This window comes from Oncorhynchus mykiss, chromosome 25 (genome assembly GCF_057628025.1).
Source record: "Oncorhynchus mykiss isolate SJ-2025 chromosome 25, ASM5762802v1, whole genome shotgun sequence".
In the NCBI taxonomy this organism is placed as follows: domain Eukaryota; kingdom Metazoa; phylum Chordata; class Actinopteri; order Salmoniformes; family Salmonidae; genus Oncorhynchus; species Oncorhynchus mykiss.
Genome location: NC_143046.1, coordinates 58,195,001 through 58,212,289, shown reverse-complemented (window position 1 = coordinate 58,212,289; position 17,289 = coordinate 58,195,001). Strand labels below are relative to the sequence as shown.

The 17,289-nt window shown below is 46.6% G+C and overlaps 1 protein-coding gene across 1 annotated transcript in view; it reads right to left on the bottom strand.

Annotated features, from left to right (window-relative positions):
• Positions 1 to 842: 842 nt before the first annotated feature.
• LOC118944259 (estrogen related receptor gamma a) overlaps positions 843 to 17,289 on the bottom strand; it is a 105,917-nt gene continuing 89,470 nt past the window's right edge. The window contains 2 exon segments of the mRNA XM_036962719.2: positions 843 to 3,820; positions 12,772 to 13,041. Of these exon segments, the coding sequence (XP_036818614.2) occupies positions 3,576 to 3,820; positions 12,772 to 13,041 (515 nt within the window). The 3' untranslated portion in view covers positions 843 to 3,575.

Here is a 17,289-nt window from a genome sequence, read left to right as displayed (position 1 = left end):
TCAGCTCAGCTTAAATCACCTCTGAGAGACTGTTGTGTACTCTTTCAGCTCCTTTTATAGGCCAGTACATAGGATCGGTTTGAACATGGGAAAACAGTTAGACAGAGACAGCAACTAAAAACAGAAGCCGACAGGGAAAAAGAAAACAGTATGGAAATGATAGACGAGCCAACACCTTTCGCAAAAAGAGCTTTGACATTATTGTCTCACTCATCAGCGGCTGTAGAGAATTCAGGCCGCAATTCAATGAACTGCAGATCAAGTAAAACCACATTGCGGTTTCACACGGTATCTGAGGTGTAACCGTGCTAAAATTGCCTCACCAAGCAAGCTGCTCTCGCATAAAATATTGCCGTTAGATATTGACATAAAACCACACCTGTCTTTAAAATGCAGCTTTAACATTCACAGTCTGCCATTGATTGAATTGAAGCCTGAATTTCAACTTTCAGTGAAGTACTTTCTCCAAACCATGGTCTCTTTATGTTTAGCCAATGATACATACACGGTAGTTAACAAACAAGACCAAGGAAGAAGATAAATGAATTAGAAACATAACCACCACCCACCCCCCACCCCCGCCCCATTAGTCCTAGAAAATAACAACATTGTAATCTTTCTTTTTTATTTTTTATTTTTAATAAGCACACAAAGTTAAAGCGAGAGTTTTGGAAACGAGTTGAACTCCAAAAATAAAAAACGTTTTTTTTTTGTATTTATTATTTTTTTTTGTCCTTTGCAACCTCAGAGGTTAGATAATGTTACAACGCGGCTGTTTCTAAATGGAAGGAAGGCAGTATGTACAGCGAGTTATCAAAAAAATGTATCTATCGTTCGGGAAATGCTCAAATGTCTTTTTTATTTTTCATTTATTTAAACCTAAGATATACATTGTTATTCTACAAGAAAAAGTTACACAAATGATCCCTTTTTATATACTTTGTTTCTTCCTTTAGATACTTGTTATTCTCTTCTAAGTCAGTACAGGTTATTATGATGATGATGATGATGTTGTTGTTGGATCAGTTGATCTAGCAGAACTAGCTAGGAAGAAGAGCCTTGTTTCCTGGTAAATTGGCAGGTATGTGAGAACACGCCGCCCCTTATCTCCTGAGGACCGGTACATCCACCGTTGTCTCTACTTCTACCCTGTGTCTAAAATGAAAAAAAGCGCACGGCACGAGAACTAGAACCACCACGAGAAAGTACACGACGATGTCGTCGAACGCAACGGAGGGAAAAGAAAGGGAAGGGGAAGAAGAAAAAAAAACGAAACTAAAAGAAAACAACAAAAGGGAACGTTTTTTCAGAAAAGCACAGCAAACATGAAACACTGAGAGGCTGAACTACATTTTTCTGTTTTTGTATTTTTGTGTTTTTTGTGTTTTGTTCCAATAAAATGTCTTAGGTTAGAATTATAATCTGTTCATTTACAATATACAATGGTTAAGAAGGTTCAGAAAATACCCCTTACTAATAATACTGACACATCTGTTACAGAGAGTGACGTAGGTTACTTGACTTATCGTTTAGCTTCTCAACTGGAACCAGTTACCATTTTATAATAGAGTACATCATAATCTAGATTATGGATATTGGCGTTCTTAATCTGCGTACAAAAACCCTGGACCAAATCCCAACCTCATTCCTTCCTATGAGCCCACCGCTGTTAAAAGCTTTCCTAAGTGCTAGTCTAGTATTATATCTCGGCTACAGATTACTGTTCTTGGTACAATGGCGGTCTTAAGAGTCAAATGCATGAGTTACCTGCTTGCCTGCACATTCATGGTGCCTCCCTAGCCTTGGGTTAGCTGGATTCTAGGACTATGTCATCTAATAGCCTATGGCAAGCACACAGAGAGAAGCTACACCTGGTAGAAATGCTAACATCCCCCGCAACGAAGACTGGCACCAACATGAACTGCATACATGTTAATATGCACCCTCCTTTTAAATGACTATTGCTTAGAGAAGATAAGAGTCGATCCATATATATATCCGTATAGAATTGCTGAAAGTGGTAAAGCTGATAGAAAAACACATATACTGATTGCTTTCTTATTAACACAATATAAACAAAACAAAATAATTATGTAGACCATATATGATGACCGGATCATATATTTACACCCTTATATTCATTTCGATAAAAATAAGACCAAACAAGTTGAAAAACAACCATAAATATGTGTCCCTTCAGCGCCCCTGCACCTCTCGTCCATATTGCATGAGTGACTAAAGCTTCCCCGTCTCCCTCAAAAAGTAACAACAATCATCAAGCCACTACATCATGTCTGCGAAACCCTCTGGAAGACTTAACCGAAAAGGGCAACGAGGGAGTCTAACTGCTGTAAGTGATTCAAATGGACAAACCCAAAGGGAAGGCATGGGGGTGATGACAACGATCTGTTATTAGGCTGGCAAATTGGGGACTGTGTGTGTGTTGTATGTGTGGACGTGTCTAACTATTCTTGTGGGGACCAGAAGTCCCCACAAGAAGCGTAAATGGACCAAAATCTGAGCAACTGGGGACATTTTGTTAGTCCCCACGAGGTCAAATGCTATTTCTAGGGGGTTTAGGGTTAATGTTAGAATTAGTGTTAGGGTTAGAAACTAGGGTTAGGAATTTGAATGGGACTGCAGTGTGTGCCCCCACAAGGTTAGCTGTACAAGACTGTGTGTGTGTGTGTGCGTGTGTGTGTGTGTGTGTGTGTGTGTGTGTGTGTGTGTGTGTGTGTGTGTGTGTGTGTGTGTGTGTGTGTGTGTGTGTGTGTGTGTGTGTGTGTGTGTGTGTGTGTGTGTGTTATAATACTGTAGTTAAGCAGGCCAGACTGCAGTAAGAGGTAAATACTTGGGGTGGGGTACTGGGGGCACCAGGTATTTTGGGGAAGGGGGGTGTATCAGAAGATATTAGGAGTAACCGGAGGTGTCAGGGGCTGATAGTAAAGTTTGCTGGCATCCACTGAATGGATCTCCATCCTTTGGCAGGGCAAGTCTCCTCTCCTCCTTTCCACTCTTCTCTTCTCCGTTACACATTTCTTCATGAAAATCATCAACAAAAAGTCTTTGTTCATTTTCAAACGTTTTCTTCAACAGCACATCCTGTAAAAACTGTTGGGAAACTGAGAAGAAGTTGAGAAAGCTTTAAAGTCTCTGCTGCTGACACAAGCAGAGCAGTCTCTCTTCTTTTCTTTTTTAAATTCCTCGTTTAAACATTTTCATCAGTCAATAGTCAATAATCACATCGTTAATCATTCTTATATGTATAAGTGACTTGTGGTTGATAGTCAATAGTTTACAGGGCCGTTGTTTTTGTAACTGGTTTATGACTTGTCTATAATCTATACACATACGGCCCTCCAGCAGAGGTCTCGTCTCAGTGTCAGTGTCTTCCCTTATGCACAGAGGTCAGGGGTTAAAGTTCAGAGGTTAGTCCCGCCCATCCCTCTCAGTGGGCGGCGGTTTGGGAGGTTCAGGGGTCATGTGGGGTTACGGGAGGGGGGGGGGGTCAATGGGAGGAGGCTGGTTGCGACTGACAGACTGACATATTGGGGGTTGTTGACGTGGTTAGCCAATCAGACCTTGGCCTCCAGCAGTTCCAGGAAGAGTTTGTGCATGGGGACCTTGCCGTCCTGCTTGATGCTGTAGAAGTGCTGCACGGCCTTGGTGGAGGTCTGGCGGAGCAGAGGCAGGGTCATCAGCAGCTTGCCTGCCCGACGAGGGTCCTCTGGGTGCTGGCCCGCCTCGTAGTCCTGCAGGGCCTCATGGAGCACGTCCTGGAGCTTCTGCACCGCCTCCACGTCCTCTATGTGCATGGAGTCTACAGGGGGAGGGAGGGAGGGAGGGGAAATAAAGCAGATAGAGGTTAATCTTTACACATACTACATGACTATATCATCACAGAATGAGAGAGAAAGAGAGAGAGAGAGAGAGAGAGAGAGAGAGAGAAAGAAAGGGAGAGAGAGAGAGAGAGACACTCCCCAGCTGAACAATAGCCTGGCCTGTCTGTATTTTCCTGTCTCAGGGGTAATGTCTAACACAGTCATTAGCATACTGAGTCGGTACTGGAGCATTTATGAGCACTGGGGATGGGTGTGGTACTGCGATGGATTTCACAACTCCAGTCCAACACACACACACACACACACACACACACACACACACACACACACACACACACACACACACACACACACACACACACACACACACACACACACACACACACACACACACACACATGCACACACAGGCCCTTAATGGTCCAAGCAAGAGGTCAGTGTGGGTGGGGTGATCACAGTATATAACCACTGTTGTACTCTATCGGGTACATCCATCATTGTGTGTGTGTGTGTGTGTGTGCGTGCTACTGCGGCCTGTCTATGTGTCCAGGTTGACCCTAGCAGTGTTTCTCCCCAGGGATAAATGACTTAATGCAGGCTGGCCTTTAAAGTTGAAACCAGATCAATCCAGCCGATCAATGGAACATGCATGTTAAATAATAATCACAGGTCAACTATTGACAGATCACACTGACCAAACATTGTGGTGGAGGGGAGGGTGTACGCAAACACACACACACACACACACACACACACACACACACACACACACACACACACACACACACACACACACACACACACGCGCGCGCGCACACGCACACACGCACACGCACACACACACGCACACACGCACACGCACACGCACACACACAGGATTTAACGACTGGCGTTAGTCTACTGTCCCATAGCTGGGGGGTGTGAGTGGCTGGGTTATAGTGTGTGCATTTGGTTCAATTCTCTAAACCCCACCACACGTACACATACCGGCTGCTCTGCCCCAAAGACACATTCAGATGTTCATGCTTCTGTTTGGGTCAATACTCGAACCCGGTATATGTGCGTGTCTGATCCAGGAGTCTGACAGCGAGCTCTCAGTCATCCATCACCGGGATTTGGAGGTGTGTGTATGAGTGAGTGTGTGACAGGGGCTTTGGCCATGTGAAAAGTGACCTGTGATCCGACAGGAGCCCCCCCAGCAGGAAACTGCTTACACACACACCTTTACAGGGCTGCAGAGCCAGCAGCACTATCAATCTGACTATCACACACACAAGTAAACGTGCACACGCACGTGCACACCGACACGCATACACACGCATACACCAGAGCCACTCACATATTCATGCAACAGAGCAACAAGCTCTCATAGTTTCCCTTCAACATAATATGGTTCATTTTTTAACACATTCATTCCGCATGGTTACAGGGTTAAAACAGAAACGACTCAAACGGTTAAGTTTAGGTATTCATTCATAGTGGTTAAGGTTAGGTATTAATTCATAGTGGTTAAGGTTAGGTATTAATTCATAGTGGTTAAGGTTAGGTATTAATTCATAGTGGTTAAGGTTAGGTATTAATTCATAGTGGTTAAGGTTAGGTATTAATTCATAGCGGTTAAGGTTAGGTATTAATTCATAGTGGTTAAGGTTAGGTATTAATTCATAGTGGTTAAGGTTAGGTATTAATTCATAGCGGTTAAGGTTAGGTATTAATTCATAGTGGTTAAGGTTAGGTATTCATTCCTAGTAGTTAAGATTAGGGCTATGGTTTGGGGAAGGCTTAAAACAAAATGATTAAAAACGACATGTCATTATCGTCAAGTACCACCAAGTGTTCTCGCTAGAGCATTGTGGACTAGTCTAATACTACACACGTTATGTCTCCACTCAATTCCATCTGTTTCTATAATACTACACACGTTATATCTCCACTCAATTCCATCTGTTTCTATAATACTACACACGTTATGTCTCCACTCAATTCCATCTGTTTCTATAATACTACACACGTTATGTCTCCACTCAATTCCATCTGTTTCTATAATACTACACACTGTACTGCATGTCTCCACTCTATTCCATATGTTTCTATAATACTACACATGGTGTTTCTACTCTATTCCAACTGTTTCTATAATACTACACATGGTGTCTGTCACACCCTGGTCAAAGTATTTTGTGTTTATCTTTATTTATTTGGTCAGGCCAGGGTGTGGCATGGGTTTTTGTATGTGGTGTGTATGTATGGGGATTGTAGCTAGTGGGGTGTTCTAGCTAAGTCTATGGCTGTCTGAAGTGGTTCTCAATCAGAGGCAGGTGTTATCGTTGTCTCTGATTGGGAACCATATTTAGGCAGCCATATTCTTTGAGTTTGTCGTGGGTGATTGTCCTTAGTGTCCTGATGTCATTGTTCTGTGTTAGGTTACACAAGTATAGGCTGTTTCGGTTTTCGTTAAGTTTATTGTTTTGATAGTGTTTGTGTTTAGTGTGTTACTTCATTAAACATGGATTGCAATAGACACGCCGCATTTTGGTCCGACTCTCCTTCTCATACAGAAAACCGTTACAGAATCACCCACCACAAAGGGACCAAGCAGCGTGTCAACAGGCAAGAACAGCCCAAAGTGGAGTACAGTATGGACTATACTTCTTGGGAGGAGATAGACAGGTGGGCGGTCGACCCAGGGAGCGTGCCGGAGCCCGCCTGGGATTCGATGGAGCAGTGCGCGGAAGGATATAGGAGAATGGAGTTTGCGAAGCAAGCAAGGCGGCGCGGACGGAGGCCCCATAGTCAGCCCCAAAAATTTATTGGGGGGGGGCTCAGGGAGAGTGTGGCAGAGTCAGGAGCCAGACCTGAGCCAACTCTCCCTGTTTATCGTGAGGAGCCAAGGAGGAGACCAGAACCAGAGCCGGTGTTGGAGGTGAGCGAAACAGAGACTGTGAAGGAGTTAATGGGGAAATTGGAGGAGAGAGAAATGAGGGAGTTGCTGTGTTGGTGTTTTAAACATGGAATTCGCCCGACGGAGCGTGTCGGGATTTGATGGCACCTGGGTCAGCGCTCCATACTCGTCCTGAGGTGTGTGTTAGTCGGCTGGTGAAGATGGTGCCAGTCTCACGTACCAGGCCTCCTGTGCACCTCCCTAGCCTTGCACGTCCTGTGCCAGCACCGCTCTCAAGATCTCCAGTACGCCTTCACGGTCTAACCCATCCTGTGCCACCTCCACACCCCAGCCCTCCGGTAGCAGCTCCCCGCACCAGGCTTCCTGTGCGTGTCCTCGGCCCAGTACCACCAGTGCCAGCACCACGCATCAGGCCTACAGTGCGCCTCGCCTGTCCAGCGCTGTCGGAGCCCTCCTCCTCTCCAGCGCTGTCGGAGTCTCCCGCCTGTTTAGCGCTGTTAGAGCCTTCCTTCTCTACAGCGCTGCCGGAGTCTCCCGCCTGTTCAGAACTGCCAGTTAGCATAGAGCTGCCAGTTAGCATAGAGCTGCCAGTTAGCATAGAGCTGCCAGTTAGCATAGAGCTGCCAGTTAGCATAGAGCTGCCAGTTAGCAAGGAGCTGCCAGTCTGCAAGGAGCTGCCAGTCTGCAAGGAGCTGCCAGTCTGCAAGGAGCTGCCAGTCTGCAAGGAGCTGCCAGTCTGCAAGGAGCTGCCAGTCTGCAAGGAGCCGCCAGAGCTGCCTGTCTGCAGGATGCCGCCAGAGCTGCCAGTCTGCAAGGAGCCGCCAGAGCTGCCAGTCTGCAAGGAGCCGCCAGAGCTGCCAGTCTGCAAGGAGCCGCCAGAGCTGCCAGTCTGCAAGGAGCCGCCAGAGCTGCCAGTCAGTATGGAGCAGCCAGGGCCGCCAGTCAGCATGGAGCAGCCAGGGCCGCCAGTCAGCATGGAGCAGCCAGGGCCGCCAGTCAGCATGGAGCAGCCAGGGCCGCCAGTCAGCATGGAGCAGCCAGTCAGCATGGAGCAGCCAGTCAGCATGGAGCAGCCAGTCAGCATGGAGCAGCCAGAGCAGCCAGTCAGCATGGAGCAGCCAGAGCTGCCAGTCAGCATGGAGCAGCCAGTCAGCATGGAGCTACCAGAGCTACCAGTCATCATGGAGCAGCCAGTCAGCATGGAGCTGCCAGTCGACCAGACTCTCCCAGATCTGCCAGTCGACCAGACTCTCCCAGATCTGCCAGTCGACCAGACTCTCCCAGATCTGCCAGTCGACCAGACTCTCCCAGATCTGCCAGTCGACCAGACTCTCCCAGATCTGCCAGTCGACCAGACTCTCCCAGATCTGCCAGTCGACCAGACTCTCCCAGATCTGCCAGTCGACCAGACTCTCCCAGATCTGCCAGTCGACCAGACTCTCCCAGATCTGCCAGTCGACCAGACTCTCCCAGATCTGCCAGTCGACCAGACTCTTCCAGATCTGCCAGTCGACCAAACTCTTCCAGATCTGCCGAAACCACCAGCCAGCCAGGTAGATTCATCAACCTGCCTGAGCTTCCTCTCACTCCTGAGCTTCCTCTCACTCCTGAGCTTCCTCTCACTCCTGAGCTTCCTCTCACTCCTGAGCTTCCTCTCACTCCTGAGCTTCCCCTCAGTCCCGAGCTGCCTCAGTCCCGAGCTGCCCCTCAGTCCCAATCTGCTCCTCAGTCCAGTGGGGTTCTGGGTGAGGACTACTAGGCCATGGTCGGCGGCGAGGGTGGACTATCCAGGGACGCGAGGAGAAGGGACTAAGACATTGATTGAGTGGGGTCCACGTCCCGCGCCGGAGCCGCCACCATGGACAGACGCCCACCCGGACCCTCCCTATTGTTTTGAGGTGCGTTCGGGAGTCCGCACCTTAGGGGGGGGGTTCTGTCACACCCTGGTCAAAGTATTTTGTGTTTATCTTTATTTATTTGGTCAGGCCAGGGTGTGGCATGGGTTTTTGTATGTGGTGTGTATGTATGGGGATTGTAGCTAGTGGGGTGTTCTAGCTAAGTCTATGGCTGTCTGAAGTGGTTCTCAATCAGAGGCAGGTGTTTATCGTTGTCTCTGATTGGGAACCATATTTAGGCAGCCATATTCTTTGAGTTTGTCGTGGGTGATTGTCCTTAGTGTCCTGATGTCATTGTTCTGTGTTAGGTTACACAAGTATAGGCTGTTTCGGTTTTCGTTAAGTTTATTGTTTTGATAGTGTTTGTGTTTAGTGTGTTACTTCATTAAACATGGATTGCAATAGACACGCCGCATTTTGGTCCGACTCTCCTTCTCATACAGAAAACCGTTACAGTGTCTCCACTCTATTCCATCTGTTTCTATAATACTACACACGGTATGTCTCCACTCAATTCCATCTGTTTCTATAATACTACACACTGTACTGTATGTCTCCACTCTATTCCATATGTTTCTATAATACTACACATGGTGTTTCTACTCTATTCCAACTGTTTCTATAATACTACACATGGTGTCTCCACTCTATTCCATCTGTTTCTATAATACTACACACAGTATGTCTCCACTCTATTCCAACGGTTTCTATAATACTACACACTGTACTGTATGTCTCCACTCTATTCCAACTGTTTCTATAATACTACACACTGTACTGTATGTCTCCACTCTAGTCCATCTGTTTCTATAATACTACACACTGTACTGTATGTCTCCACTCTATTCCAACGGTTTCCATAATACTACACACTGTATTGTATGTCTCCACTCTATTCCATCTGTTTCTATAATACTACACACGGTATGTCTCCACTCTAGTCCATCTGTTTCTATAATACTACACATGGTGTCTCCACTCTATTCCATCTGTTTCTACAATACTACACACTGTATGTCTCCACTCTATTCCAGCTGTTTCTATAATACTACACATGGTATGTCTCCACTCTATTCCATCTGTTTCTATAATACTACACACTGTACTGTATGTCTCTCTATTCCATCTGTTTCTATAATACTACACACGGTATGTCTCCACTCTATTCCAACTGTTTCTATAATACTACACACGGTATGTCTCCACTCTATTCCATCTGTTTCTATAATACTACACACGGTATGTCTCCACTCTATTCCATCTGTTTCTATAATACTACACACGGTATGTCTCCACTCTATTCCATCTGTTTCTATAATACTACACACGGTATGTCTCCACTCTATTCCATCTGTTTCTATAATACTACACACGGTATGTCTCCACTCTATTCCAACTGTTTCTATAATACTACATAAATGATAATACTACACCAGTATTTATTTTTCCTGTAGAAAGGCGTAGGCCACAATGAAGGCTCTTTCGAACATCGTGAAGATGTCAATTGAACTAATTCCATATTTCAGTTATAACATGGTGGCTTTTGGGTTTTTTCACAGTAAAACACTATCCTCCTAATCAAAACATTTGACACCATATTCTAAGGTGTTTGTCCACTGCTGTTAGATAAAATGGCACATGGCGTAACAGTAGTAAATCAATGAGAATTCAATTAAGTCTTAAGGTGACAGGAGACTTAATGTAATTTGGCTGTTACTTAAATTAACATGCTAGTCAAACATGTCCTGGTAATTGTGTGGATAACTTATGTTTCTTAGCTCTATAGGAAAGAGATGCACTCCTCCCAAGAGTGTTTGACAATTATAATAGCAAGTAGATATTCTTCTGTGTGTGTGTGTGTGTGTCAGACTTAAAGTGGCAGGAAACACTGTGTTCTATTAGCGTAGCATGTTGCTAATGAGCAGTGAGGTTAAACAGGGACTGTTAACACACACACACACATCTACATCTTTACATGTGAATCACGTACAGTAGCATTTCTTAAGGGTTCCCATCATTAATGCAGAAGATTAGCATTCAAAGAATTAATTATGTCCCTGCCCTTCAAAATGCTAATATCAGCTTTCTGTTGTTACACTGGCTCACCTTTAACAAACTGAAAGAAATATTGACTAACAACTAAAACCTTATAGTTTTGATCATAAACTTGTCTGCATCACTTCTTCATTAGTTTCTGATCCTAAATATATATTTTTTTCATTAACAGACATCTCCAACAGTAACCACTTAGCAAACATTTTTATCCAAAGTGGCCTACAGGTGACATACAGTATAAAGTGTATTCAATATGAGTCCCCATGCAGAAATGTAACACACACAAAGAAGTCTGTTGTGAAGGACTCCAGCTGCTATCAGTCTCCGTCTGGGTCATCGACAGCATGGATGAACACTTAAGCACAAAATCAATTTAAAAAAAAGCATTTCTCTAAGGAGTCGCACGTCCAAGCCCTCTCTGGGGTGCACTTGTGGCAGGAGGGCTGAAATGTTCCCATGTTCCCAGACTCTCCCCCAATCCTCCGCTCGCCAAATAGTGAACCGTCATCCCACGGCCAGCAGAAGCAATCTGTTCTTTCATTTTTCAGCGTGGCTGGGCCCGGCCCGAGATTGATCGCCACATATGGCCCCAGAAAACAAACTGTCAATACGTTGAGCGCTGGAGAATTTGAACAAATAGCCGTCCTCCCATTCAAGCCGCCCATTGCATCCCATTTAACAGATTCTATTGACAGTTTCCTTCTTGTAATTAAAGGGAAAACTACTGGCCGGCAATCAAGATAAAGTTCAAAGATGGGGTCACCGGGAGGAGAGGGGGAGGGAGAAGGGAGAAGAGGGCTAGGCAGGACTGTCGATGCCGGACGACATCAGAGGCGGTTATTGACATGCGGGGTCCTAATGATCGCGCCTTATTTAACAGGCATCTGAGGAGACCACTATGCTAATTGTAAAAGGGACAGCCACTACTACGCTTCAGGGAGTGTGTGTGTGTGAGTGTGTGCAGGTGCGTGTTTCACTGTCTGAATGTATGTGTCTGCTGTGGGGATGTATTTAAATCACCTCTTTGACGGTGCTTCTCTTATGAGTCTCATGGGAGGGGGGAGGTGGAGGAGGGGAGGAAGAGGAGGGGAGGGAGAGGAGGGGAGGAAGAGAAGGGGAGGTGTAGGAGGGGAGGTGGAGGAGAGGAGAGTAGGAGGGGAAGTGAGGTGGAGGAGAGGGGGAGGTAGGGGAGGGGAGGTTTAGGAGGGGGAGAAGAGGAGGGGAGGTGGAAGAGTGGAGGAGGAGGGGAGGTGGAGGAGGGGAAGAAGAGGAGGGGAGGTAGAGGAGGAGGAGGGGAGGTGGAGGAGGGGAAGAAGAGGAGGGGAGGTAGAGGAGAAGGAGGAGGAGGTGGAAGAGGGGAGGAAGAGGAGGGGAGGTGGAGGAGGGGAAGAAGAGGAGGGGAGGTTGAGGAGAAGGTGGAGGAGGAGGGGGAAGAGAAGGAGGAGGAGGAGGAGGAGAAGGAGAAGGAGAGGTGGAGGAGGGGAGAAAGAGGGGGAGGATTCAGATCTTAAGTCTTCTTTTCTGACACCCTGTCCTTACATACATTCTGATAGTGGAGAAATGGTTTGGAGAACTAAACAAACAACGCCAGAGTTGGGGGTTTATTTCCAGCCTGGGCCACATAAGTCACTTTGGATAAAAGCCTCTGGTAAATGACTATACTATTACATTTTATATATTTGTATTACAAGAGCAAGGACAAGAGACGATGGGGACTGATTCATAATGTTTTACAATTGTACCACTGAGGCAAATGTAATATCAGCTTTCAAAATGAAATACATGAAATATCACTTTGATATTTCATAGAGATTAGATGGAAGCATGAATCATACTCAGGATGTTAACAAGACTGGAAACAGGACAACACCCAGACATAACAGGAAATCATAGAGTTATAGAATACAGGTACAGCTATGGTTTAAATCCAGTACCATTTCTGAGAATCTTGTTTAGTATTTACTACAATGTAGTTGAGTGCCAACAGCTACTCAGAAGTGTGCCTGTCTGAGTTGGTTTAAGAGAGTGCATGAGGAAGGGACTGTGTGGACGTGTGTGTGTGTGTGTGTGTTCTCACCTGAGTTAGCCAGAGCGATAGCCTTGAGAGTGACAAACTCTTCCTTCTCCAGCTTCATGGCTTTGTATTTCTTCACCAGTTGCAGTATGGCGTTGTTGAGATCAAGAAGACCTGCCAGCTTGGACTGGTCCTCGTCCATGATGTAGTCCTCAGCATACACCAGCTTGTCCTCGAAGGACAGCGAGCGGTACACCACACGCAGGATCAGAATCTCCATCCACGCACTCTGCAGTAGACTCATCTGGTCTGCCAGCGACAGTGTGGAGAAACCTGCGGGAGGGAGAGAGAGAGAGGGCGGGGGGGGGGGGGGGGGGGGGAGAGAGAGAGAGAGAGAGAGAGAGAGAGAGAGAGAGAGAGAGAGAGAGAGAGAGAGAGAGAGAGAGAGAGAGAGAGAGAGAGAGAGAGAGAGAGAGAGAGAGAGAGAGAGAGAGAGAGAGAGAGAGAGAGAGAGAGAGAGAGAGAGAGAGAGAGAGAGGTTAAACCCACTGGATAATACAATCAATTCAGAACAAAAATTAGGCTGCTGTTTAAGTCTGGGTCTAGGACTAGGTATGGTCCTCAGCTGTTCTGGGGTCTGGGTCTAGGTCTGGGTCTAGGTCTGGGACTTGGTCTGGGACTAGGTCTAGGTCTAGGTCTGGGACTAGGTCTAGGTCTAGGTCTGGGTCTAGGTCTAGGTCTGGGACTTGGTCTAGGTCTGGGACTAGGTCTAGGTCTGGGATTAGGTCTAGGTCTAGGTCTGGGTCTAGGTCTGGGTCTAGGTCTGGGACTTGGTCTAGGTCTGGAACTTGGTCTAGGTCTGGGACTTGGTCTAGGTCTGGGGCTAGGTCTAGGTCTAGGTCTGGGTCTAGGTCTGGGACTTGGTCTAGGTCTGGGACTAGGTCTAGGTCTAGGTCTAGGTCTGGGTCTAGGTCTGGGACTAGGTCTAGGTCTGGGTCTAGGTCTGGGTCTAGGTCTGGGACTAGGTCTAGGGCTGGGACTAGGTCTAGGTCTAGGTCTGGGTCTAGGTCTGGGACTAGGTCTAGGTCTGGGTCTGGGTCTGGGTCTGGCCTAAACATCATTGTCATTCGGGCTGTGTGTTGAAGCCAGAGGAAGTTCATCCAGCCTCTCCAGCACCATACCAAGGGCCTCCTCCTCCTCCCTAGCCCAGCGCCCAGGGCTCTCCTCTGGGGACGGAGGTGTCTTATCTCCAACTGAACACACACACCATGGATCAATGCTAGCCATCACCACCCCTCACACTCTAATTGCTAGTCTGAAAACTCCTACTCTCTCTTTACTCTTCTCCTCTCTCCCTCTTTGTGTCTCTCACTCGCTCCCTCTCTCGGTCTCACTCAACATGCCTCCTGTCTTTGCTTTCACTTTGCTTCCCCCACTCTGTCTTTCCTTCCTCTCTCTTTCCTTCCCCCACTCTGTCTTTCCTTCCTCTCTCTTTCCTTCCCTCACTCTGTCTTTCATTCCTCTCTCTTTCCTTCCCCCCACTCTCTTTCCTTCCTCTCTCTTGGCTTCCCCCCACTCTGTCTTTCCTTCCTCTCTCTTGGCTTCCCCCCACTCTGTCTTTCCTTCCTCTCTCTTATCTTCCCCCCACTCTGTCTTTCCTTCCTCTCTTGGCTTCCCCCCACTCTGTCTTTCCTTCCTCTCTCTTGGCTTCCCCCCAATCTGTCTTTCCTTCCTCTCTCTTGGCTTCCCCCCACTCTGTCACCTCTACCTTTTTTTCTCTACATCTTTCCCTTCTATCTATGCAAATGTTCTCTTTCTCTAGATCTCTGTATTTGTATTTGTGTTATTGGGTTTGCGGGATCTTGAACACAAATGGAAGAAGTCAGTATGGTTATGATATTGCAGAACAGATTTACGAACATGTGTATCTCTGTCTCTCCCTCGCTTTCTCTCTCTCTCTCCCTCTCTCTTTCTGTCTCTCCCTCGCTCTATAATGGAACACCTGCCCACTCACATCTCACCTCACAGCTGTCCTCTCCTCTCTCTTTCGCTCACACACCTGCTCATTCACACCTGTGTGTGTGTGTGTGTGTGTCTAAACAAGCCTTCCGGAGGCACACAGAGGGGGCTGTCCAGGTGCACACCTGTCAGACTTCTATCTCCAACTCACAGAACGTTGTGTGTGTGTGTGTGTGTGTGTGTGTGTGTGTGTGTGTGTGTGTGTGTGAGATAAGCTGAGGCATTCAGCAGGTGGAACTGGCAGATGAGGAAGAAATGCTTAACAACATCTCTTGTGCTGAGACTCCTCAGGAGATGACTGTGTGAGTGTGTGTGTGTGTGTTTGAGCATCAGGTGTGTGTGTGTGTGTGTGTGTGTGTGTGAGGCGTGTGTGAGCAGCGTGGTTTCTTCTTCTCTCTCCCAAAGCTGATCAGTAGTGGCAGATAGCTCATTATGTTGGAGTTGCAGGCTATTGTTTCAAACAACTGTTAATTTACTATCCACTACTGCTAACATTGCTGATCGCATTAGAAACTGTGGAGGGCTGGGAAACAGTTGGTGTGCGCACACACACACACACACAGACACACACACACGGAAGGAGCAGTGTGAGCCAGTTGGCAGCACCTCCACTACTCCTTAATAAAATCATCAGAAGGGATTAAGGATGAATTTCTTAAGGGGGTCTTTAATACCCCACTCCTCAGCAGGGGATGGAACGGGAGCTGGGAGCTGGCAGGCAAAAAATTAACACACACACTCACAAAAGCAAGCATGCGTGCAAACACACGCACACACACACACAAAAGCAAGCATGCGTGCAAACACACACACACACAAACACACACACATTACACCTCCTCTTACATCAAGGAGGGAGGAGAGGGAGGAGAGGACAGAGTACCGTTTTGTTAGAGGGGTGTAAACCAAATCAAGAGGATTTCTAGTTGTTGTCCAGTAAATAAAAGCTGCTTGGAGATACAGCAATGTTGTTCTGTTGTATGTAGTAATGAGTCATTAGGTTTGCAGTGGAAAGCAGAGTCACAATAATGGGGGGAATCTGAGGAAGATTAACTGAGAGAGAGGCAAAGGAGGGTAAAGAAGAGTGTGTGTGTGTGTGTGTGTGTGTGTGTGTGTGTGTGTGTGTGTGTGTGTGTGTGTGTGTGTGTGTGTGTGTAGGTGGAGGGGTGGGGTGGGGCTGTAGCATGGCAGATGGACAGACTCCATAGCCTGGAGTCTCTTCCTGTGCCCCACCAAACCTCCTATACACACACACACACACACACACACACACACACACACACGCACACACACAGCGATGTTGGTAAATAATTAGATTTACACATTTCCCCCACAATCTCTACCCATCTCCCCTACTCCCCTCCAACCACACCAATAATTAAAAGCACCATGATTAGTTTATTGAGTGGAAGAAGGAACGTTTTTTTTTCATTGAGGTCCGTCAACGATGTTATCAGGAGCAATAGCTCGGCATCCCTAGCTGTCATGGCCGCGCAGCCATGCAATTCTTCTTATCAGCCTGATTAATACAAATGCTGCTTCAGGACTCATTCATTAACAGATACGCATCTCTGTTCCCATGGCCAATCGATACGGCGGAGAAAAGGAGCATCAATGTGAATTTAGTGCTGATGATGGAGGGAGAGAGGTATTGACGCGGGAGAGAGGGAAGAAGAGAGAAAGAGGCGAGAGAGAGAGAGGAATCCCAGGGTTCTTTTATACCAGTGATTTCATTTCACAAAAGAGCTGCTCTTTAAACTCTAATTGCATTTCCTCCCTGTCAGTGAGCCTCAGGTCGCATTGTTGAAGAGACATCTGTTGGGTGTGTGTGTCGACTCTCATTGTTAAATAGATATTTGTAGTGTGTGTGTGAGAGACAGAGAGAGAAGGAGAGAGAAAGAGGGAGAGAGAAAGAGAGAGAGAAAGAGAGAGAGGGAGAGAGGGAGGGAGAGGGAGAGAGAGATGTGCGTACACATCCGTGTCCATGTGTTATATCTGATTGCATTGGTCAGATGAAAGTAATCTAGATAAGATTATGAATTCAGCTGATAAGGTGTATCTAATGAGTGATGGTGAGATTCAATTTAAACCCAGGTCCTTGATAAATACTAGCTACTTCATTAAAACAATGCACCTGTCTTACAGCTGCTGTACACAGAAAGGCAGATTTTTGGATGTAGATATTTTGATATTCTGTTGTTTCTACAAGACAAACCTAACTCCCTCTCACACATTGTGTGTGTGTGTGTGTGTGTGTGTGTGTGTGTGTGTGTGTGTGTGTGTGTGTGTGTGTGTGTGTGTGTGTGTGTGTGTGTGTGTGTGTGCTGCTTTCCTTTCTGACAGACGACTGATGGCCATAAGCTAAGAAAGGGCTGTCGCTATTGGCATTGTCCTCCCCCTCTATCACTCTCCTCTCCTCCTCTCCTCCTCTTCCACCTCTTATCTTATCCCCCTCCCTCCAGGCTCATTCATTCTGAGATCTGAACAGAGAATGCAGGGTGCATGTATGTTTTTTTTTTGTTGAATTAATTGCAAGAATCCCTGAAGTTGGAGATTTATATT